The sequence below is a fragment of the Pogona vitticeps genome, chromosome 4 (genome assembly GCF_051106095.1).
Source record: "Pogona vitticeps strain Pit_001003342236 chromosome 4, PviZW2.1, whole genome shotgun sequence".
Taxonomy (NCBI): Eukaryota; Metazoa; Chordata; class Lepidosauria; order Squamata; family Agamidae; genus Pogona; species Pogona vitticeps.
Window position 1 is genome coordinate 117397133 of NC_135786.1, and position 25659 is coordinate 117422791.

General features: G+C 42.5%; 1 protein-coding gene and 1 long non-coding RNA gene across 6 annotated transcripts in view; one reads left to right on the forward strand and one right to left on the reverse strand.

The window, feature by feature from the left end:
• The window catches only part of LOC110077042 (ADAMTS-like protein 2), a 92382-nt gene extending 92265 nt beyond the window's left edge, over positions 1 to 117 (reverse strand). For 4 of the 5 annotated variants that reach the window (XR_013544621.1, XM_020789715.3, XM_072998173.2 and 1 more), the window contains exon 1: positions 1 to 105. Coding sequence is in view for 3 of the 5 variants with exons in the window: in XM_020789715.3 (XP_020645374.2) it covers positions 1 to 87 (87 nt within the window). In the remaining 2 variants the exon portion in view is untranslated. The other variant, XM_072998172.2, reaches the window with a different exon arrangement.
• LOC140706759 (uncharacterized) lies at positions 67 to 24504 on the forward strand. The gene is made up of 2 exons (XR_012086606.2): positions 67 to 205; positions 20320 to 24504. It is a non-coding gene; the product is annotated as an uncharacterized LOC140706759 (long non-coding RNA).
• Positions 24505 to 25659: the final 1155 nt, after the last annotated feature.

The following is a 25659-nucleotide window of genomic DNA, read 5'->3' on the forward strand; positions in this document are numbered from 1 at the left end:
CTTAGAGGGGAGAGCACAGGCAAGCAGCAAGAGCAGCGACGGCGGTGCTAGGAGCCGGCGGGAGGAGCTGGCGGGAGGCGCGGCCATGGTGCGCCCTAATCCTCCTCCATGGGCAGCAGGAAGGCTGCAGCAGCAGCAGCAGCAGTATAGTCCCGGCGGCGGCGGCGGCAGGAGCAGCCGCCTGAGCGCAGACCTGCATGGCCGAGTAAGTAATTAATGACTTTCCAACCTGTTGGGTGGCGGCGAGAGCGCGGCGGCGCAACCCTCCAGCTCCGGGGCTGCTGTGATTGACAAGGCGAGCGGAGAGAGCCACCCAGAGAGAGACTCTGAGCCAGTGGGACGGAAGGGAAGGGACGGGACGGGGCGGGGTAGGGTGGGGGAGAGCGAGGGGAGGGCTCCCTCTCTGTCTCCTTGCCTTACGGGTACCCCCTTCCCGCTTCGGCTTCTGCCCCACTTCGTATGTTCCTCCTACCTTACCGGCTGCATGATGGTTCAGGACAACTGCCCAGCTGGGAAAAAGTGGCATCATTTGGGCTTCCAATGAGGATAAAAAAAGATGCAAGCCTTCTAATGAAACAGGATTCCTCAGCGCCCTTCCCGTTTTTGGTGTTTTAACTGAAAACCTGAAGGGTTTCAGTTATCAGGACTGATCTTGGATTCGATTGTTGCAAGGATCACTGTTTCCCAACTGAAGTAGGCATTCTTAGCATGACGACAGAGGGTGACACTATTTGATGTACTATTTATTCCTGGCATTCATATGCTGCCCCCATTAGCGCACAGCACTGTTCTGGGTGGTGTACATATGAAAACAATGAAATAACAGTCAGACACAGTATAAAACCAGACAAACTAAAATAAACCAAGTATTTAAGCCTAGATGGCAGAGCAAATCCAAGCGGCAATACAGGAGTAACCAAAATCAAAAGAGGCTTGTCACCAAAGACTTCTCAAAATAAGTCTTCAGCAGCCTCTTGTAATTAGAGAAGGGAGAGGGCCAGGCATAGCTCCATTGGGAGGTGACTCCAGAGAGTTGGTGCCAATGCTGACAAGGCCTGGTTTCTTGTCAAAGAATCGTGAAGTTGGAAGGGGCTTATAAGGCCATCAAGTCCAACCCGCTGCTCAATGCAGAAATACAAATCAAAGAATATCTGCCAGGTGGTTGTCTAAATTTCCTTTGAATGCCTCCAGCATTGGAGTAATCACCACCTCTCGAGGTAATTGATTCCATCGCTGCCCTGCCCTAACAGGAAGGTTTTCATGATATTCAACCAAAATCTGACTTCCTTTAACTTGACCCCATTGTTTCATGTCCTGGAATAACTGAAAACAGATCCTGCCCTTCCTCTGTATGTGTGAAGGAGAGAAGGCCAGTGTGCCGTCCTCTACTGATCATACCTCTGAGGAAAGCCGCAAATGCGTGAAGGGGATACTGGTGGAAATAGGACGGGAGGAGGTGGAATGTAAAGAGTCACTAGAGGTGTGTCTAGCTGACGAAGAGGGGAAAGGAGCTGGACTTGATTATCTGGGAGGAGGCTATAAAAGAGGAGGAGAGTGTGCAAACCTTCAGAATCCTAACAGACGGAGGACAATCAGAGAGAAAGAGTCGAGGAGTGCAAACTGAGCTAGTTCTTGGGCAAGAAAGTGCTACGGGTCTGATGAAGGACTTTCCAAACCTACAGATTGAAGGAGGTTTGTTGCCAGACCCAAAAGGTTTATACGCGAAAGGGAGTGACCTAGATCCACTAGAATAGACTGGTGGTGTACCCTCGCAACCAGCGTGGGGGACAGAGGTTGATCCGTCCCAGTCCCTCTTTACTCCATCCACAACGCGAGGGGGACTGGGCGAGACACCCATGCTGTGGGATAGTTTGTGCTGTGAGGAGCACCCCCCCCCGAGACCTATGACCGATCGGTAACAGTTTGGACCGGCCCCTCTATAAGAAGTGATTTGAGGATTCCAGATGTAAAAGTGCACAGTTACAGGATTTTACCTGAGTTAAGTTTATTAGAACTCATGTTAAACGTTCAGAGCCGCCACCGCCTCTCCTTCCTGCGCAAACTCAGGGTTCGCCTCCTGCCGAAGACGAACTTATTCATAGTATGACAGCCCTTCAAGTATTTGAAAAGTGCTATTGTATCACCCCTCAGTCTTCTTTTTACACATGCCCAACTCTTTCACTCTTTCCTCATAGGGCTTGGTTTCCAGCCCCCTAATCATCCTTGTCTGGGGACGCCAGATACATGGGTACCAAAAGGAGGACATAGAAAGACAAAAAAGAGGAGAGAGGAGGACGTATTGAATGTTTCATTTGAATTGTTCAGGATTAAACCTGCAATCAATACAATTTTATTACAATAGCTGCTAATAAATGTCTCTTAGTGACCAAGAAAGTCATGTTAAAAAATAAAAATAAATTAAATTGAGTTTTTTTCCAAAATACCAAAAAACATTATTTAAACAGCCAATTGTACCCAAACCCACCCCGGCCTGGCTGCAGGATCCCCCGGCCGCTCACACTCTGCACAGGCTCAGAAGCAACCTTGCTAACCTGGATGCCCAAACAAGGCCCTGGCTCAGGCAGGGCGAAAGTGGTGCCGGGCAAAGCCAAATGAGGCAGCCTCTTCTCCCCCAAGGGTCATAAGTTCCAGGCTGGGGAGTGTGGGAGTCGGAATCCCCAAAACTGGCTTTGAACATAGTCCGGGCACTCACCTTCCCATTGATGTGCTCGGGCACTGCTTGCTCCTGCCTGGCTCGGCCAGTGGTGCTCTGCTTGCGCTGCCTTTCTGGGCTCCACGTGGACTGGGAGGGCATGGCAGATCACCAAGTAGCCACCGCCGTGGTGGGAGGGGGCGAGGGCTGCGCTCCGGCACCAGATAATGGCAGGTGGGTGAGGGCGGGGAAAGACAGGGGGAGGGGGGGGTCCTTCCACCTCTCTCCCTCCCATCCAAAATTATAACATAAAATATACTGTACAAAAACCTGACAATTCGTCAGCCTCCTTCTTGAAGTGCAGTTTCTAGAACTGGACACAATGCTCAATATGAGATCTAACCAGTGCCGAACAGAGGAAAACTAGCACCTAGTGGGATTTGGAAACAATACTTCTATTAATGCAGTCTCAAATAGCTTTGGCCTTTTTTGTTGCCATATCACACTGTCAGTTCATATTTAACTTGTGATCTACCACTATTCCAAGACTTCTCATTCGTGGTATTGCTGAACCAGGTATCCCCTATTTGTAACTGTGTGTTTGTTTTCTTATTCCTAAGTGCAGTATTTGAAATATCCCTGTTGAATTTCATTCTGTTGTTTTCAGCCCAGTGCTCAAGCCTATCCAGATCATTTTGAATTTTGTTTCTGTCTTACAAGGTATTAGCTATTCCTGATTATCAATTTTGTGTCATCAGCAAATTTGATTAGCATTCCCTGCACTCCCTGATCCAGATCATAAATAGAAATGTTGAAGTGCATCGGACCCAGGACTGAGCCTTGGGGTACCCCACTTGTTACCTCCTCTCAGACAGAAAAAGAGCCATACCCCCTGAGTATGATTCTTTAGTCAACTGTGCATCCACTTGACACTTGATCTAGTCAGGCCACATGTACGTACATAGCTTGCTAATCAGGATATCATGGGGCACTTTTTCAAAAGCGTTGCAATCAAGATGCAATGTGTATAGCATTCCCTCTGTCTATCAGGGAGGCTTCCTGAACAAAAATGATATCAGATTAGTCTGGCAGGATTTGCTCTTGCCAAATCCGTGTTTGCTTCTAGTTATTGCTGCATTATTTTCTAGGTGCTTGCATAGTGACCATTTTATAATTTGTTCCAGAATTTCCCCTGGGACTGATGTCAGACTGACTGGCCTGTAGATCTCAGGTTCTTCCTTTGTGCCCTTTTTGAAGACAGGGACAACATTAGCCCTCCTCCAGTCCTCTGGCACCTCCCTCTTCCCCATGATTTCAAGAAAATAACAGAAAATGGTTCCAAGAGTTCTTTAGCCAGCTCCTTCAATACTCTTGGATGCAGTTCATCCAGCCCTAGAGATTTGAACTCGTTCAAGGCAATGAGTGTGACGATCACCTCCTTGAGGCACATTTTGTGCACTCACAAAGGTTCCAGTCGTTTTTCCTTTCACTGCCACCAGTGGATTACCTCAATCCACAAAATAAATGATGTTCGTGTAAGCTTGCCCGTTCTCCTAAGAGAATCAGACAGCTGGAATAGAGAGGTTCCAGAGTCCAGTGTACCCTTATTTGGGATGAGATGAGTCCTTGTCTCACCAGGCTGTCCCACTGGCACCCTTTTCCCAAGTCAATTCCCTATTGAAAACCATTGAGAAACCAAAATATAATCCTGAGTCTTAGAGTCATTTAGAACCCCCAGAACTCAGTAAAATATCGGACTCAAGGTAGCTAGGTTCACGGCCTAAAAGAAATTAAATTAAGTATGGTAGCAGGTTGTCTGTTCAAGAGATCAAACAAGTTCTTAAGTATAATTGTTTTTATTAGAAAAATAAAGATTTAAAAGAATTCAGTTTATTGCAAAAGCATAGCAGTCAAAATCATTTCCATTTCTAAGCAGTTAGAAACTTCTACTATCTGAAAAATAGCAAACAGTCATATTAGTTAATACAAAAACAGTAATTACTCTAAGTATACAGGAACAATGAAATTTTTAATGGTCAGGTACATATGGATCTTCACAGTACATTCTAGAAAGACCATCTGCCACAACATTTAGTCTTCCAGGAATATGCTGAACTTCAAAATCAAAATCTTGCAACGCCAGACTCTATCTCAACAATTTTTGGTTGTGAGATTTCATCTTCTGCAGCCAAGCCAAGGCTCTGTGATTTGTTGGGGGTGGTGGTAAATTTACGCCCCCATAAATATGGTCTAAGAAGATTTAGAGACCAGATTATAGATAATGCCTCTTTTTCTGGAACTGCGTAATGTCTCTCTCTTTCCAAGAGTTTTCTGGAGAAGTATGAGATTGGGTAAAGATTCCCATCTTCCCCTTGCTGTAACAACACAGCTCCAAGGCCTAATTCTGAAACATCAGTCTGTAAAATGAATGGTTTGTCAAAATCAGGAGATTTCAGTATAGGTGCATCCATAACTTTGGCCTTTAAGGCATCAAAAGCACCTTGACATTCTGGAGTCCATTTTACCTTTACAGGCTGTCTTTTCTTAGTTAGCTCTGTCAGAGATGTAGCTAAATGACAGAAATCAGGAATGAATTTTCTGTAGTAGCCAATCAGGCCCCAAAATGAACGTACTTGCTTCTTAGTTTTTGGAATAGGCCAATCATTAATAGCTTGTATTTTGGCATGCAGAGGCTGAATTTCTCCTTGCCCAATCAAATGACCTAAGTACATGACCTTTCCTTGCATCCACTGACATTTGCTTGCTTTGACTGTCAGTCCTGCTTGCTGAATTCTAGACAAAACAGTTTCAATGTGAGACATGTGAGAATCAAAATCAGAACTGAAAATTGCAACATCATCAAGATAAGCACTTGCAAATGGTAAACCTTGTAAAAGTTTGTCTATCATTCTCTGGAATGAAGCTCCTGCGTTCTGTAAAGCAAATGGTAAACGACGGAAACGAAAAGTTCTGACATGACTGATAAATGTGGTCTTGTGATTCTTCGGCTAGATCGAGTTGCCAATAAGCGTTTTTTAGATCCAGGATGCTTATGTATTTGGCCTGTGAAAGGCACTCAATTAAATCATCCATTCTGGGCAATGGTTATGGATCTGGAACTGTAACACTGTTTAACTTTCTGTAATCAACATAAAATCGTACGTCATCAAGAATTTCACCTAAAGCATTATTTTTGGGAACCAGAACTACCGGTGAAGCCCACGGGGAGGAAGACTCCTCAATAACCCCCAGAGATAACATCTTTTGTATCCCTTGCTCAATCTGAATAGGATGATTACCAATAGCTCTATATGGGCTGGACCATGTAGGCTGGTTGATATCAGTGTTAATGACATGACTAACCAAATTGGTATAACCGGGTTTGTCTGAAAAAACATCTTTAAATTATTCTAGAATGTGAAAAAGTTTTTCTTTTTGATCTGTAGTACCTGTCAAAACAATACTGTCAGACCATGTACCTGCATTTTGCAATTCAGTCAACATATCAACAGGTTCATGTTCAGCTTGAAAACATGCAACATGACATTGAAAAACCATTGCAGATCTGTCTCTATACAATTTCAAACTATTGACATGATACATAACAGGTTTCTTCCCAGAATTCAACATTTTGACAAGGTAATTGACATTTTCCAGTTTTTGAACAATTTCTCCTGGACCTTCCCAGACAACTTCCAGCTTAGAAGGTCTGAGTGGGTTCAGAACAAGCACCAAATCACCAAGAGCAAATTCTCTATGTCTGGCTTTCTTGTCATGGAAAAACCTCTGTTTTGTTTGAGCTTTTAACAAATTTTCTTTAGCCAATTCTTTGACAATTAACAGTTTCTTTTGAAGTTTTCTAACAAAATCAGCAACTGGAACAGTACTGCTCTTTACAACTCCTTCCCAATCAGATTTCAACAAATCCAAAAGTCCTTGTAGATTTCTCCCCAAAGCAATCTTGCTTGGAGAAAAAATTCCCAAAGAAGCATGTGGTGCACTGCGATAGGCAAACAAGGCAAAAGGTAAAAGTTCATCCCAAATGTTCCCATACTCTTGCACCAAAGTTTTAATCATCCTAAGCAAAGTTTGCTGACCTCTCTCAATCATTCCATGAGATTCTGGATGATAAGATGTGCTAAAAGAGATTTTTATTCCGCTTATCTCACAGATCTTCCTCATCAGTTCACTTTTAAAAGCACCAGCTTGATCACAAATTATTTGAGAAGGTATCCCAATACGTGAGCACAAATCTACAACTACAGTTGTGTTCAAAATTATTCAGCCCCCAATGCTGTAAAGGGGTTTAGGGACTATAGTGTACATTTGGAATTGTATTCAGAATGAAATCCTACAAGGACGCTTTAAAGAACCAAATGCAACTAAAATAACATCAGTTGTTTATGTAATACAGTAGTAAATGTTTCTTTTGTGGTTTCTTCATTGCCACAATTATTCAACCCCTTAAAGACTACCACTCTGAAGAAGAGAGGTTCATTCAGGTGTTTTCGACCAGGTATTGAAAACACCTGTGGATGTCACCGAGCACCAATCAAGCATAATAAGCACCAATTAGGCAGCTTTAAAATGACTGTGATACTCAGCTCCTTCTAGACATTTACTGGTGTGGTTACAAACATGGTGAAGTCAAGAGAATGGTCCAGGAAGACAAGAGAAGAGGTGATTTGTCTTCACAGGAAGGGCAATGGCTATAAGAAGATTGCAAAGAAGTTAAACATACCAAGAGACACCATAGGAAGCATCATTCGCAAATTCAAGGCAAAGGGCACTGTTGCAATGCTACCTGGTCGTGGAAGAAAGAAGATGCTGACTTCGACTGCTGTGCGCTACCTAAAGCGTAGAGTGGTGAAAAGTCCCTGTGTGACTGCTGAGGAACTGAAAAAGATTTGTCAGATGTGGGTATAGAAGTTTCAGCTCAGACAATAAGGCGCACACTGCATAATGAAGGTCTCCATGCCAGAACCCCCAGGCGCACCCCCTTGCTGTCTCCCAAAAATAAGAAGAGTCGACTGCAGTATGCCAAAGGTCATGTGGGCAAACCACAAAAGTTGTGGGATAGTGTTCTGTGGACTGATGAAACAAAATTAGAACTGTTTGGGCCCATGGATCAATGCTATGTTTGGAGGAGGAAGAACAAGGCATATGACGAAAAGAACACCTTGCCTACTGTGAAGCATGGCGGAGGGTCAATAATGCTTTGGGGCTGTTTTGCTTCTGCAGGTACAGGGAAGCTTCAGCGTGTACAAGGTACCATGAATTCTCTTCAGTACCAGGAGATATTGGATGAAAATGTGATGCAGTCCGTCACACACCTGAGGCTTGGGAGACGTTGGACCTTTCAACAGGACAATGATCCCAAGCATACCTCCAAGTCCACTAGAGCATGGTTGCAGAGGAAAGGCTGGAACATTTTGGAGTGGCCATCGCAGTCACCAGACTTAAATCCGATTGAGAACCTCTGGTGGGACTTAAAGAAAGCAGTTGCAGTGCGCAAGCCTAAGAATTTGACTGAACTGGAGTCTTTTGCCCATGAAGAATGGGCGAAGATACCTGTAGATCGCTGCAAGACACTTGTGTCAAGCTATGCTTCACGTTTAAAAGCTGTTATAACTGTAAAAGGATGTTGTACTAAGTACTAAGATTGAATGTCACTTGGGGGTTGAATAAAAACTAATAATGATGTGAGCACAGAAAAGACATTTGTGGTTATTTCATTATAAACTTAAGGTTATATTTCTCTGACCTACAAGTGCCTCTTTCATGTAAATGTAAGCAAGATGACTGAATGATCAAAATCAATGTCAAAATGGCCAAAACATTCAATTTCAGTGGGGGCTGAATAATTTTGAACACAACTGTATATGTGCAATAGTTGGAGCAGAAATGTTACTTATGGCATAGGCCTCAATCCATCTACTTGCTTGACAGATGAATGAGATGATGTATTTCTTCTTAGATTTGTTAGGAACAAAAGGTCCTAACACATCCATTTGCAAACACTGGAACACCTGGTCAGAGATCTCCATTAGCTGCATCTCTGCTTTCGTTTTGTCCATCTGGTGGCCTGTACGCTGACAATAAACACAGGAACCAACATAGTCCTTAACAGTTTTTGAAATACCAGGCCAGTAAAAATGTTGGGAGATTCTACTTAAAGTTTTCTGCACACCTTGGTGTCCACTACTTGGGTTGTCATGAGCCATCTGCAGAATTTTCTCTCTGTATTCTCTTGGAATCACCAACTGTTGAACAGGTTGGGCATCAACGTTAGCTTTGGGGAAATACTCTGTACAGGTTGATGCCTCATTGGTCAATTAATGCAATATACAGTGGTGCCTCGCATAACGAGCGCACTGTATAACGATGAATCCGCATAGCGATCCCTTCTCCGGGATCGCTAATGCGGAGGCATAGCGTCCGTCCATATGGAGAAAACTCTCTTACCGAAGGGTGCCAGGAAGGAGCCGCCGCCGCCGCGAGAGTGATGCGGGGCCGCGCTGGCCGGGAAGAGGAAGGCAGGCTGCAAGGCAGGCAGGCGAAGGGAGGGAAGCCGTGCGTTCGCGCGTCATCTTCCTCCTCGTCCTTCTCCTGCCGCCCCCAGGGACGAAGCCAGGCTGCAAGGCAGGCAGGCGAAGGGAGGGAAGCCGCGCATTCACGCATCCTCTTCCTCCTCATCCTTCTCCTGCCACCCCCAGGGACGAAGGCAGGCTGCAAGGCAGGCAGGCTGCAAGGCAGGCAGGCGAAGGGAGGGAAGCCCCGTGTTCGCGCGTCCTCCCCCCCACTTTCCCTCTTCCTCCTCATCCTTCTCCTGCTGCCCCCAGGGACGAAGGCAGGCTGCGAGGCAGGCAGGCGAAGGGAGGGAAGCCGTGCGTTCCCGCGTCCTCCCCCCCACTTTCCCTCTTCTCCTCCTCTTGCTGCCGACCCCCCAAACCTCCCACAGAGTCAGGCGATCAGCTGTTTGGCGGTTCTAAAATGGCCGCCTGACGCCCGAAATGTCTGCATGCAGCGTTTTCACGCCCTCCCCTCGCTTACCGAGGGCGCGAAAATGGCTGCCGCTATGGAGGAAACTTCGCTGAACGGTAAGTTTAGGGCCAATTGGAACGCATTAAATGGGCTTTTACATTCCGTTTAGCGACGATTTCACATAGCGAGGGTTAACCCGGAACGGATTAACCTCGCTATGCGGGGCACCACTGTATACTAAACAAGTAGCCAAGATAAAAATGAATGGTAATTTAACTGAAAATATACAGATTGAACAAGGCACAAGGCAGCGATGTCCGCTATCCCCCCTACTATTTATCTTAATATTGGAAATTCTGAACAGACAGATTAGAGATAATGAGGCAATTAAAGAACTTAAAATCAGAGGCAAAACAAGGTGCAAGCAGATGACTTAGTGATAATACTAGAAAATCCCTTAGAAAATTTGGAAGAATTATTGAGAGTTATAGAAGAATTTGGACAGGTGGCTGGATTTAAAATAAACTATCAAAAAACAAAATTTATGACAAAAAATATAAAGAAAGAAGATGTGGAAAAATTGACAAGGAACTCTAATTTTGAGGCAGTGAAAAAAATTACAAATTTATAGGAGTTGTCATCACCAAAAAAAACCAAGCAATTTAATGAAAGAAAATTATCTAGAAATACAGAAAGAAATTCATTAAAATCTCAAAGAATGGAGCAAACTACAACTCTCATTTATGGGAAGAATATCAACAATAAAAATGAAGATTTTACCAAAACGATTTATTTATTTATTTATTTATTTATTTATTTATTTATTTATTTATTTATTTATTTATTTATTTATTTATTTATTTTATTGTCATTGTAAGTATATACACAGTATGCCCATACAATGAAATTCACAGACACCCAGAGACCAGACACATGCACACACATAAAATTCCCCAAACACTCCCCATCCACTAAAAAATCCCCCAACACTCCCCACCCACTAAAAGTTCCCACTAAAAATACAAACATCTACACCACAGGCCAAGTAACACAGTCCAACTAACTATTCACTACTGGTGGTCTCTAAGATCATTATTAAGTGCAATTATAGCTCTGGGATAAAAACTATTCAGAAAATGAGTGGTCCGAGTCTTAATTGTTCTATATCTTCTGCCAGACGGCAACAGTTCAAAAAAGTTATAAGCAGGATGGGAAGAGTCTCTGTGTGACTTCCTTAGACAGCGGGATGTGAAGATGTCATCCAGGGTTGGTAGCTGGAGCCCAATGATATTCTGGGCAATTTTAATGGTTCTCTGTAGAGCTTTTTTGTCCGCTACAGAGCTACTCCCAAACCATGCCAGAATGCCATAGGTTAGGACACTCTCAATGGTGCTACGATAGTATGACAGAAGTAAATGCTGAGATAAATTTAACTTGCCAAGCATTCTCAGGAAATACAGCCTCTTCTGTGCCTTCTTCACTAGCATGTTGGCAGTTAATTCCATGAGAGGTCCTCTGAGATGTAAGTGCCCAGAAATTTAAAACTACCAACTCTCTCCACTTCCTCGCCATTTATGTACAGTGGTAAATGTACATTTCTCTTCCTCCTAAAATCAATTACGAGTTCTTTAGTTTTTTTGATGTTAAGTGTGAGATGATTTTCTTTACACCAAAGTATCAACCCTTGTACTTCTTTTCTATAAGCAGACTCATTGTTCTTATTTATGAGCCCCACCACTGTCGTATCATCTGCAAATTTAATAATTGCATTGGTGTTATATACAGTGGGGTGCAATCATGTGTGTACAGGGAATAGAGGAAGGGACTTAGCACACAGCCCTGTACTTAGTACCAGGGTAGAAGAATGGTGAGATCCCATCCTTACTGACTGTGGCCTATCTGTCAGAAAGTCCTTTATCCACACACAGATCTTCTGAGGTAATCCCAGGTTGATCATTTTAAAAAATAACCTATTTGGTAGAATGGTATTAAAAGCAGAGCTATAATCCACAAGCAACAGCCTCACATAAGTTCCCTGTTGTTCTAAGTGGCTCAATACAGTATAGAGTACAATGGGCACATCATCAAGCACCAATCTCTCAAAACATTTCATAATAACAGATGTTAAAGCTACTGGTCTATAGTCATTGAGAGATACCACAGCTGACTGCTTGGGGACTGGCACTATAATAGATGTCTTCAGGCAAGTGGGGACAGAACACTGCAACAAGGATAGATTGAAAATATCCATAAAAACTCCAGCTAATTCTGCAGCACAGCCCCTAACAACTCATCCCGTGATTCCATCTGGTCCAGCTGCCTTTCGAACGTTAATATTCTGAAAAGCTCATCTCACATCTGAAATCTGCAGTACTAGTGGTTGTCTGTCGATGGTAGATTCTAGTGATGTATTATAGACAGTAGGTGCTGGAATAATGGTTGTTCCTGTTTCCACCTCAAAACGGCTGAAAAATTGATTTAACTGCTCAGCCAAAAAATCACTGCTGCTACACAGACTGTTTTTGTTACTCTGCCCCATGATTTGTTGTAGGCCATGCCATACCCGACGACTGTCAGAACTCTCAAGATATTGCTCAATTCTCTGGCTGTACATAGCTTTGGCATCCCTAATGCCCCTTTTCAGTTTCGCTCTGGCCTCTCTATACTGTAGTTCATCACCAGAATGAAAAGCAGCATTTCTGGCTTTTAGTAAAAGGCGCACTTCTCTATTTAGCCAAGGCTTGTTATTAGAAACACTCGTACTTGTCTGGTGGTAGTAACAACATGTATTATTATTATTCCTATTTCAAAATCTACCAGTACTATTGAACTTTAAGTATTTTAAGGACCTGGATAGTTTGACATCAAAATTTATCTGGAACCTAAGAAACCAAGAATAAAACTTAAATTGTTACAAGATTTGAAAGAAAGAAAGTATTGGTTACTATATTATAAGGCTTGTGCTATGACCGGGGTAAAAGAATGGATAACTCTTGAAAATCAAAGACTTCTGAAATTGGAGGGACATGATTTTAAAATGGGATGGCACACATATGTATGGTATGGGAAACATAAGGAACATTTACATTTTGGAGAACATATCCTCAGGAAGGCTCTAGGGATAGTATGGCAAAAATTTCAAGCACAAATCTATAAGAAAATTCCATTATGGGTGGCTCCTATAGAAGCGATCACATTGAAAGTGTTGAACCAGTAAGGAGCGCTGACTACATATGAAAATCTGTTAACTAAAGAACAAAACATAAAGGATAAACAAGAGTTAGAAAAACTGAGTGTAGCCGCTGATTGGTGGTCAATGTTGAAATTAGAATCAAGATATAAAAAAGATAAAACTGTGGGTTTCTTTGAGGGCAAAGTTCAGGTGGATAAACTGTGGATATATACTGATGAGAAAATAATAAAAAATGTATACATATTTATTAGAGTATGATTGGGAGGATGAGAGGGGTGAAGGAGATATGGTAAAACGGGCAAAAAATTTTGGATATAACATTGATATTGATGGCTGGACTAAGATGTGGAAAGAAAGTTATAAGATGATTAAGCCAGTAAACCTTAGGGAAAATATCCTCAAAATGTTTTATAGATGGCATTATACACCTGTAAGATTGGCAAAAATATCAGAGGATAACAGCAATATGTGTTGGAAGTGTAAAAATGGAGGAATTTATTATCATATGTGGTGGACATGTGAAAAAGTCAAAAGATATTGGACACAGGTGTGGGAAATTGTGAAAGAAATTCAGCAAAACTCAGCAAAAATTAGATATAAAACCTGAAATGGCATTATTGAATATCATGCCGGAAATTAATGATAAGAAAATAAAATATTGTCTAATGTACATACTCACAGCAGCCAGATTACTCTGGGTCCAAAAATGGAAAAGTGAAGAAACTCCAACGATAGAAGAGTTGCTAAAGAGGTTATGGGACATAGTAGAACTGGACACACTCTCAGAAGCATTGCAGGAACAACTAAGAGACTATGTAAACAAAGCTGGAAACTAATATATTCTTGGACCCAGAGGAAGACAGGAGTTTAGGGCGAATTTGATTATATATGTATTCAGTTCACACTGGGAACCCATCTGGACAGAACAGAGAGTCAAATGAAGCTGCAGTCTCTGACTCCAAAGGGGGGAGGGTTTATCTTAGTAGGAGTGGGTTCACTCTTTTGTTTGTTGGTGTTTTGATAATGTAAGTTGTGTGTTTTGTAGTGTATTAATTCAATAAAATGTTTTTTAAAGTACACAAAAGAACTCATAATGGAAAACAAGCATAGTTACAGACTTCAAGGCATTGTAGGGTTTTTCCCACAAAAATAGGTTAATCGTAGGCTATCCATACATAGAGAGTTGTTCTTATATGCAAACAGAGTTATTCACGACAGGTACTGTAACAGGCAGCCCTGACCTCACCTGTCCGTCACAGCTGGGCAGTGAATCATCAACCAATGGGGTGACGGAGGGTGGGGCTGAGGAGGGAGGAGCTGGGAGTGAAGAGAGTGTGAAAGATCAGATCTGGTGTGTGAGAGAGAAAGAGCTTGTTTTAGAGGCCTGCGTGCCTAAGTGGTCAGTGAGGGAAGTCTGTGATTGATTAAATAAGATACAGTGATTGACATCTTGATTAGCTACTTGTGATTGTCATATTTTATTTTGTTATCTCAATAAACCTGTTTTGTTTTGAAGGAAACCTTTGTCCTTCTTAAATAGTCATTACAATTGGTGGCAGCGAGTGTGAAGTAGTGTGGTGGGCATTCTGAGAGGCCTGAGTTGGCGGTGACATCAGAGTGGCCTGCTACATTACAGGTACTATGAAGCATAGCATGAATAGTCTAAGCTATTGGTTCTTAACTTGTGGTCTGCGGACACCTGGGAGCCCGCAGTGTTTTCACAGGGGGTCTGCAAAGGCTTGAAGAAATGTTATGAACTTTTGCAGTTAAATAGAAAGGAAAACTGAAGGAAGGAAAGCAAGCAAGCAAGGAAGAAAAGGAAACGTAGAACAAATTCTTAATTTCCCTTGCTTGTTCATGTAAAACATAGCTTTTCTAATCTACTGTCTCCATTAAAAACAAAGGTAAAAACCAGTTATGAAAGTAACTGTTTAATAGCAAATAACTGTTATTTCTGCATATGTAACCGAATGCTGAATGGCTGAGAGAAAGCATGTGATATTCCTTGCCACTGTGCAGACAGGAAGAGAGAGTCGGAGTCAATCAGTGTCAGTGAGTGTTCAGACAGACTTCATGATCGTGTTTCTTCTGTTCCCCTTAATAAAACTATTTGGTTATTGTCAGGTAAAGTGACTTTCAATATTATTGCAGTGAATTTTTTAACAATACATTTTGGCTGAGCCTCAGAATGGAAAGCTGAATTTGAAACATAAAAGAAGTGATGCTGTTGATGAGGGTCCATCCTGTTCAAAACAAAATGAAGTTTCTTCCAGTCATCTTTAAAAGTGTTGCCATTATAGCAAGGAATATCTGTTGATGAGACCCTTCATGAGAAACTTTAAATAAATATTCGATAGACTTTAGGGTTTTGAATCTTGAGTTAAGTCTTAGTGGTCCATGACAACAAAATATATTTAAAGGGATCCGTGTTAAAGAAAAGTTTAAGAACCTCTGGCCATCCTTCTAAGACAATTTCTAACAAGTTATCTTCCACCTTATATCCCCTCATCAACTGTCTTAAGGGCTCCACCAATCACATTGCATCTTTTAATTGGCTCTAGCTATACCATCCAAATTTGTTTAATTAGCTGTTTTTGGGCACCCCTCTTTATCCATTCCAGGTGGAAGAAATCATCCAAGCTCAAAGCCTGGGATTTCCCCAGCTCTTACCCTGTTCTCAAAATATTTGGGCTAGGCCTAGTCCATTCAGAAATTTTACAGATTTTAATTCTATTTCTGCTGATTCCTTCACAAGTATATGTTCTACAAGGGCATTTCATCTCATACAGTAATTTTTTAAAATCTTGATTGTGGGACCTTAAATTGGTATAGTTTTTTTTTTCTTTCCCACTTCCGAAGAGAACAATGAAATTCCAGGATTGCTGTTCTTGTTGTTGTTATGTGTTGTCAAATTACTTTTTATGGCAGCCTAACCTCCAAAAGAGCATCAGTCTAGATTGTGTTAAGTGGTTGATCCTTACATGTGGATGCAAGGTTTGTCCCAAATGACTTAGCACATCTCAGAACAACTCTGTTCAGCATGATCTCTACACTGATCCAGGCTGGGATAATTAGGCCATCTAGTCCCACTCTTACTTTGAGTTATCAGTTTTGACTGTTGTCATTCAGGTAATCCTGCTAGGAGTCTAGACTTATAATGGAGTCTAGCCTGACAGCCTTTCTCTCAACTTTCCTGATACATTTGAATCCTCCACCACATTTAGATGTGCATGCAAGAGGGGACCAGAATTGCCACCACCAATTGTTTAACTGGTCCAGCTAGTAACATTGTGCTCTGGCAAGTAATCCATACCATGGCCTGAAAAGGCAGAAGCACTGTGCAACTTGTGACTAACCAAAGTGAACCTTGCTCACTAACAATGCATAGCTACACAGCAGGGATTTGGATGCAAAGACAGGGTGAGTTTGAAGAGGGCAACAATAGACAACAGACTGGCCATAGATTATGCAGGCCAGAGTGGTCTAGTCTAAAGCTCAAGCATGCTTGTTCCTCGGGATTATTTATAGTATATCTCCCACCATTCTGTACGGTCTTTCTGCATGGAAGTTCTTTCTGGGAGCTGCATCTGGAAAGATTCTTACGGCCTGGGAGAACTTACCTCAAATCCCAAATTTGTCATGAAACTCCTTGGGGACTCTTAATTCAATATCTCTCTCTGTGTGTCTTTCTGTCTCTCTCTCTCTCTCTCTCTCTCTCTCTCTCTCTCTCTCACACACACACACACACACACACACACACACACACACACACACAGAGTAACCTATGTGATTATGAGTATAGTTAGAGAGCCACCTTTTTATGCATGCCCTCACAGACATGCTGTAAATCTAATAGAACCTACCAGTCTTTTTCTTAAGTGTGAGGTTACTGTCTTTCCTTTTGTGTATCTGGAAACCACCACTTCACAACCACCCTTTGTTTTTTAAGGTTTTCAGTGCCCAAATACATAAAAAATCCAGTCACATTGGATTTCTACATCTTTAGGTTCCCTCTATTTGTATGGCTCTCTTAGGTTCTACCAGTTTCTCCTTCCCCTGCCTCTTCTGAAGCTCAAAGTCATACTGTGTAACTGTTCACATAGTCCATGGGGTTAGGTAATCATGCCACAACTGCTGCTTGTCTTTCTTGGAACCTTTTCACTGTGGGAGAACCATTCGGTCAGTATTTATTGCATTTTTAAAAATAACACTTCCCCTTTTAAAGAAAAGCTCTGACCGCACTGCCTTGTCTCCAAGGGGGACACTCTACAGGAGTATCTGGAAGTTGAGTCATGGCAACTGGACTTCTTTCTTATTAGGTTGAAACATTTCCTCACCAGGATGATTGAGAATCTTCACCGATCTACAGGAATACTTTGCTACTTATCCCATTGGTTCCATTGTGTTTCATACAAAACATGCAAGTCTGGACCTGCTGTACCAGCCTACTTTCTTTTTGCCTAGAGGCAGGGTCACAGTGGGAAACACATTCCTTGCCATTAATAATAATAATACATGTTTTATTACAGTCATTGTCCAGCAAAAGTAAGCAACATTATTTAAATTAGGAAACATAAAATCAATCTAAAAGCACTATTATCGCTTGATGACGATAATCCATTCCAGGAAAATCGCTGTGAAAAAAACACCATTGGAATGCATTGAAAACCGTTTTATGCGTTCCAATGGGAAAATACCTCATTGTCCAGCGAAGATCGCCCATAGAGAACCACCGATCAGCTGTTTAAAATCGCTGTCTTCCGAAGCTTCTGTCTGGAAAACAGCCATTTTGCGAATGGAGGGAAACCATTTTGCGAAGGGAAGCCATTTTGCGGAGCCGGAAAAAACATCGTTTTGCGAACAAACGGTTCACGAAGCAGGCACCTAATCAACGTGTCAACCGGTTTTTAGGGGACAAGCCCCCCTTGAACCCTAACAATTACCAGGCAAGAGGCAACTGTGCTCCGTTAGGAAGAGTTTTATTACAATTCTGCAGAATTGGAGAGACCACCGTCAAAAAGCCGGAGTCTCCGCCAAAAACAGGAAATACACAAGATTATAAAAGGCTCCTAATAATGAGCTCACCGCCTTGGAATGCTACCAAATAAGGTCATAAAACCCCTTTGTGGCTATTCATTGGTGGGGTCTTATCAGTAAGTTTCCTCTTCTTCTTTTTGTTTAATAAAGGATGTCCAGTAGATGGCAGCAGGGGCACACGCACAGATGTACCCTGAATGAACCAAACTCTTTATTTTTTTATTTACAAATGTAAAGCAAAAAAAACCATAGGAACCATTGTCGTCAAGCGATTTTGTTGTCAAGTGGGGTCGTCGTCAAGTGGGGCACCACTGTAACTACATTCATACATCTTATTAGATCTGCCTCCCTATCATAGGCCTTGTCTGCGGGCTATTGTAGCTTGCATAGAATGACAGAATTATTACAGTGGTGCCTCAACTTACGACTATAATCCGTTCCAAAAGATGGTCAAAACTCGAAATGGTCATATATCGAAGCACCATTTCCCATAGGAATGCATTGGAACAGGATTAATCCATTCCAGCATAAAAAACAAAACAAAACAAAACCATAAAACCACAGCCAGACTCATCGGAATGCAATAGAGCTGAAAAACAAATGTAAAAAAATACACACACACACACACACACACACACACACACACACACACACAGAGCCAAACCCACCCTGAAAAATAAAGTTGCAGTTATTCAGGAGCAGAAAGCAGCACCAGGCAGTCTGAAGCCTCCTCTGCGCTGACCAATGATTAGTAATCTAATTTGAATTCCCTGCCTTTTGCCCTGCCACTTTTGTTTGCAACTCGAAGCTCCAGCCGGAGCTGGTTGCAACTCGAAATGGTCATATGTCAGGATGGTCATAAGTCAAGGCACCACTGTACAGTGGTGCCTCGCTTAACGGGTGCCCCGTTTAACGACAAATCCGCATACCGATGCGGATTTTGCGATCGCAAAAGCGATCGCATTGCGATGTTGCCTATGGGGAAAAATCGCTTTGCGATTTTTCCCCATAGGCCCCATATTCCCCCAGCTGACCAGCGGGGGCATCGGAAGGACTGCCGGGGAGGGCTCCCCCACGGTCCTTCTCAAGTTCCCGCCAGTCAGCTGGGGGAAAATGCAGGTGGGAGCTTGAGAAAGACCGCGGGGGAGCCCTCTTCCTCCGAGGAGGCGGCGGCAGCAGCTCATCCGAAGGCCGGCGGCGAGCGGCGCTTTGGCTGGCTCACTCCTCCCGGGCCATGCAGGGGGAAGAGAGAAGAGAAAGAGCCCCGGGCCGGGCGCCTGGCTCCGCCTCCCCCTTCACCTCCTCCTCTTCTTCTTCAAGCCGGCACCTGGCCGGCTTGTGGCTTGTTCCTTCCCGGGGAGAGAAAGAGCCCCGGCGCAGCCAGGTGCCTGGCTCCGCCTCCCCTTCACCTCCTCCTCTTATTCTTCAAGCCCATCCTGGACTGCTGATGGACGTGCATCGAAGCGGGCTAGAATAAGGACTTTGCGTTGTTTAGGTGTTAAGGGTAAGTAGAGATATTTAGTCAGTTTGGGTGGAAGCAGTGTTAAAATTGCTAAATTCCCTCACATATTGGTGTTCCAGAAAGAGCTATTTCTTGAACAGTCTGTAGACATTTCAAGAGAGATTTTTCATAACATACCATGATATCATAAAGGAAAATGATACGTATACCGTCCTGGGCTCCTTAAACCAAAGGATGAGAGACCAGCGTAAGGGATGTTGCTTTAGAAGCATGTATTCTGACAAATATATTTTTGTTCCTTTTCCTACCACTAGACCTACTAGGTGTAACTTGTGATCTTCCAGGTTGTGTAGGCTTTATCCCTGATGTTAACTGGGGCTCTGCTACACAAATGTAAGATGGTGGTCATTTTTGGCTTACTTTCCCATGTCCCCCTACCCCAAGATTTTATTCATAATGAGTTGAAGAGAGTGTTTGTTTTATCGAGGACTCTGCACTAGAAATTCTTGGCTCAGAATTTGTTCAGCTCAGAAACTATCCAAGTTCCACTTACCACTGAACTAAACTGGGCTGTTTAGAAGTCAACTAACTGCATTGTCGATGTCCAGCAAAAGACATACAGTTGCAAGATGTATTAAGCTTTGACAGCAGCTGGGAGAAGTGTATATGGCAGCCAATCTATGCAGCCCCAAATGGAGCTAAAAGGAATATTTTTTGCCTAATGAGACCTGATGGGATTTCCTTTCCTTATAGCCCATGCATTCATTCACAGATGTAAAAGGTCTTCAGAAACCTATATCTAGGGATTGTAAACATTGGGACTCTGTGAGTGGTATAAGAGGTTTAAAATGATATCTATAAAGCACTTGCATCCATAATTCTTGGCACATTTTAACACACCACATGGGAGATGGTCTTCCTTTCTTAGCAACTTCAGCATTCCACTCTCTCTTCCCTTAAAACTATTTGAGCATTCTTTTTGTTTTTCAGGAGATGAAGTTTCCAGAACCACACTTTACAGCACAGCAAGGAGAGACCAAATGATCAACAGTCTGGGCTATAAGTGTTCTTTACTTTTTAAAAAAAAGAAGGAATAAAAAGCTTTTGTTATAATCCAGATTTGCACTGAAGGCTGAGTTTTAAATCTGTACATTCTGTACTGAGCAAAATTGCATTGATTTTCTTAGTTTGTGTAATATAGCCTGTAGTGTTCATATATTTGCGTAAATAATTTTAACTTTGCTGATCCCAGAGAGAAGGAAGAAAAGCTCTATGGTACGTACAGAAGCTCTGCCTGAAACTCCTAGAAGTCCTATTCAAAGGCTAGTCTCATTTCTGAGATTCAACTGACATTTTCTGTACACTATCAATCATCTTTTGGTATCTAAAGAGTCTAGAAATGACTTGTTTTATTTTTATAGGGGAGAGTCCCAAACATAAACTAAGATAACAGCTGATTGTTCATATTCTATGGTTCTAATATGAGGGGTGTACACAAAATCACCGAGGCAAAGCTGAGATAAAACAACTTTGTTTTCATTTAAAGTAAACTAGGTGGTTAGTTCACGACAGCCATAATACGGTGGTGCCTCGCTTGACGAGGATAATCCGTTTCAGCAAAATAGCTGTAGAGCGAATTCCTCATCAAGCAAAATAAAAAAGCCCATTGAAATGCATTGAAAACCAATGCGTTCCAATGGGCTAAATACCTCAGCGTCCAGCGAAGATCCTCCATAGGGCGGCCATTTTCCAATGCCAATGCAGCGAAACATCCATCCTAAACCACAGCAGAGAGCCATTTTACACAGCAGGTGGCCATTTTGGAACCCGTCATAATGCGAATAATCAATAGTCGGGGAGCGAATTTTGCCCATTAAAACATCATTTTGTGTTCGCTTTTGCGATCGCAAAAATCTTGTCAAGTGGCTTCATTGTTTAACGAGGTAATTGTTAAGCAAGGCACCACTGTATTTGAAAATGTGCAAACAGAGTCCCCCCAAAACTCAAATGTTCAGGAACTTGCACTCAGAAAATTGAAAGAATTGGAATCCTTCAAAGTTATTTATTTTTTCCTTGTGGTTATTCAACATTGTATTATCATCAACTCTCTGATAAGAAAAATAAAGGCAATACAGAGAAAAAAACTTCTGTGTTAGAATATATTTGGCAAATCATATATGTTCACACAGATACTGTTGGAAATACAAATTTTTCACTTCTGACAAGAATTTTGCATAGCAGATTTACTTTTCTTAAGGAAATATGGAAGATGAACGAAAATGGCCAACACTTGCTGGAGTTCTGCTGTTATTATGGTCTTTGTGTTAGCAACACGTTCTTTAATACAAAGCTTTGACATAGTCTCTTGGAGACATTCAAGATTTAAGCATTGGCATCAGCTGGATTTGATCCTCACTAGACACTCTATGAACTAAAATGGACGGGAATAGGTGAATTCAATTCAGACGATTATCATATCTACTATTGTGGGCAAGAATCCCATAGAAGAAATGGAGTAGCCCTCATAGTCAACAAAAGAGTGGGAAAAGCTGTACTGGGATACAATCTCAAAAATGATAGAATGATTTCAATACCAATCCAAGGCAGACCTTTCAACATCACAGTAATCGGACCACCCATGCTGAAATTGACCAATTTTACAAAGAATTACAACACCTTCTAGAGCTGACACCAGAGAAAGATGTTCTTCACATTATAGGGGACTGGAATGCTAAAGCACTGAGTCAAGAGATAAAAGGAACAACAGGTAAGTTTGGCCATAAAGTTCAAAACGAAGCAGGGCAACGACTAATAGAGTTTTCTCAAGAAAACAAGCTGGTCATCACAAACACTATTTTCCAACAACAGAAGAGGCAACTCTACACCTGGACATCATCAGACGGGCAATACTGAAATCAGATTGATTATGTTCTCTGTAGCCAAAGATGGAGAAGCTCTGTACAGTCGGCCAAAACAAGACCTGGAGCTGATTGTGGCTCTGATCATCAGCTTCTCACAGCAAAATTCATGCTTTAAATGAAGAAAGTAGGAAAAACCATTGGGCTATTCAGGTATAATCTTTAAAAAAATCCCTTATGAATACACAGCGGAAGTGAAGAACAGATTTAAGGAACTCGATTTGGTGGATAGAGTGCCTGAAGAACTATGGATAGAGGCTTGTAACATTGTACAGGAGGCAGCAACAAAAATATGTAAAAAGAAAAGGAAATGCAAAAAGCAAGATGGCTGTCCAACGAGGCCTTACAAATAGCAGAGAATAAAAGGGAAACAAAAGGCAAGGGAGATAGGGAAAGTTACAGAAAACTGAATGCAGATTTCCAAAGAATAGCAAGGACAGACAAGAGGGCCTCCTTTAATGAAAAGTGCAAAGAAATAATGGGAAAGAATGGAAAGCGAAAAACCAGAAATCTGTTCAAGAAAATTGGAGATATTAAAGGAACATTTTGTGCAAAGATGGACATGATAGAGGACAAAAATGGGAGGGACCTAACAGAAGCAGAAGACATCAAGAAAAGGCTATAAGAAAACAAAGAGGAATTGTACCAGAAAGATCTGGATGTCCCGGAAACCCCAGATACTATGATTGCTGACCTTGAGCCAGACATCCTGGAGAGTGAAGTCAAGTGGGCTTTGGAAAGCTATCAACAAGGCCAGTGGAGGTGATGGCATTCCAGTTGAACTATTTAAAATCTTAAAAGATGACGCTGTTAAGGTGCTACATTCAATATGCCAGCAAAGTTTGGAAAACAGCAGTGGCCAGAGGATTGGAAAAGATGAGTCTACATCCCAATCCCAAAGAAGGGCAGTGCCAAAGAATGCTCCAAGTACCGTACAACTGCACTCATTTCACACACTAGCAAGGTTATGCTCAAAATCCTACAAGGTAGGCTTCAGCAGTATGTGGACCGAAAACTCACAGAAGTACAAGCTGGATTTTGAAGAGGCACAGGAACTAGAGACCAAATTGCTAACATATGCTGGATTATGGAGAAAGCCAGAGAGTTCCAAAAAAACATCGACTTCTGCTTCATTGACTACGCAAAAGCCTCTGACTGTGTCGACCACAACAAACTATGGCAAGTTCTTAGAGAAATGGGAGTGCCTGACCACCTTATCAATCTCCTGAAAAATCTATATGCGGGACAGGAAGCAACAGAACTGGATATGGAACAACTGATGAGTTCAAAATTGGGAAGGGAGTACAACAAGGCTGTATATTGTCCCCCTGCTTATTTAACTTATATGCAGAATACATCATGTGAAATTCAGGACTGCAGGAATCCCAAACCAGAATTAAGATTGCCGGAAGAAATATCAACAACCTCAGAAGCTCAACATCAAAAAAGTGGAGATCATGGCCGCTGGTCCCATCAACTCCTGCCAAATAGAAGGGGAAGATATGGAGGCAGTGACAGATTTTTCCTCCTTGGGCTCCATGATCACTGCAGATGGTGACAGCAGCCATGAAATTAAAAGATGCCTGCTTCTTGGGTGAAAAGTGATGACAAACCTAGACAGCATCTTAAGAAGCAGAGACATCACCTTGCCGACAAAGGTCCACATAGTCAAAGCTACGGTTTTTCCAGTAGCGATGTATGGAAGTGAGAGCTGGATCATAAAGAAGGCTGACCACTGAAGAATTGATGCTTTTGAATTGTGGTGCTGGAGGAGACTCTTGAGAGCCCCCTGGACTGCAAAGAGAACAAACCTATCCATTTTGAAGGAAATCAACCTTGACTGCTCACTGGAAGGACAGATGCTGAAACTGTGGCTCCAATACTTTGGCCATCTCATGAGAAGAGAAGACTCCTTGGAAAAGCCCCTGATGTTAGGAAAGTGTGAAGGCAAGAGGAGAAGGGGATGACAGAGGACGAGATGGTTGGAGAGTGTCACCGAAGCTACCAACATGAATTTGAGCCAACTCTGGGAGGCAGTGGAAGACAGGAGGGCCTGGTGTAGTCTGGTCCATGGGGTCACGAAGAATCAGACACAACTTAATGACTAAACAACAACAACATTTAGCATGTTCACAGTGCTTTGCCTATATTGTTTCACTACAACCTCACTGTAAGTTAATACACTCAGCGAAATTTTAGACTGGATTACCTATACAGCTGGCTGAGGTGAAATATGAATTCACCAATTATATACCCAGTTCTATGGAAATGCATTAAGGACGAAGTACTACATATGCTCAGGTAAGCGTGCAGGATTGCCCCTTTTCATTTTGTACTGAAAAGTAAATATTTGTTTGTAAGCATCCTTCAGTCTTCAGAGACTATGGTAACGTGCTCTAAATAGAGGATTTGGAACGGCATCTAGTGTGGCTGAGAAGGCCAATATGAGAGTGACAATTCCTTCCATACTGAAGGCAAATACCATCTGTCCCCTGTTCGGCTCCCTTATTTTGCTGGTTTCGGGGCTGCCTATTTGCCCTGGCCTGCTGAACAAATGTCTCTTCAAAATGGGAGAGGCCATGATGCACCGCCTGCCTCCAGATCCCGCTTGCAGATATCCTTGTATTGCAGCTGTGGTCTCCCCCTGGAGCACTTTCCCTGCACTAATTCTTTATACAGGAGATCTTTTGGAATCTGACCATCAGCCATTCTCACATGCCCGAGCCAACGTAGATGTCGCTGTTTCAGTAATGTGGACATCCAATCTTGGGAAGTTTTTTTAAAAAGCTGTCTCGGCTAACCAAATCAAAGGCCTTTGTGAGATCTATGAAGGCCACAAAGAGTGGCTGTCATTATCCCTAACATTTTTCCTGCAACTGCCTGAGCCTCGTGGCGCAGTGGTTAAAACGCTGTACTGCAGCTAAAACTGTGCTCACGACCTGGGGTTCAAATCCCAGGTAGCCGGCTCAAGGTTGACTCAGCCTTCCATCCTTCCGAGGTTGGTAAAATGAGTACCCAGCTTGCTGGGGGGGCAATGTGTAGCCTGTATAATTAAAAATTGTAAACCGCCCGGAGAGTGCTTGTAGCACTATGGGGCGGTATATAAGTCCAATAAATAAATAAATAAATAAATAAAATACCATGTCAGTTGTGGATCTGTTAGCTCAAAATCCCCACTGTGATTCTGGAGAGACTCTGTCTGCAAGCATCTGGAGTCTCTTCAGCACACCACGGGCAAGCAGCTTCCCTACAATGCTGAGGAGATGCCACAGTAGTTATTGCAGTCCCCCCTGTTTCCTTTGTTCTTATACAATGTGACAATGTTTGCATCCTTCATGTCCTGTGGGACTCCACCTTCCCTCCAGCAAAGACAAAAGACTTCATATGTCTCAGTGGTGACGATCTCTTTACA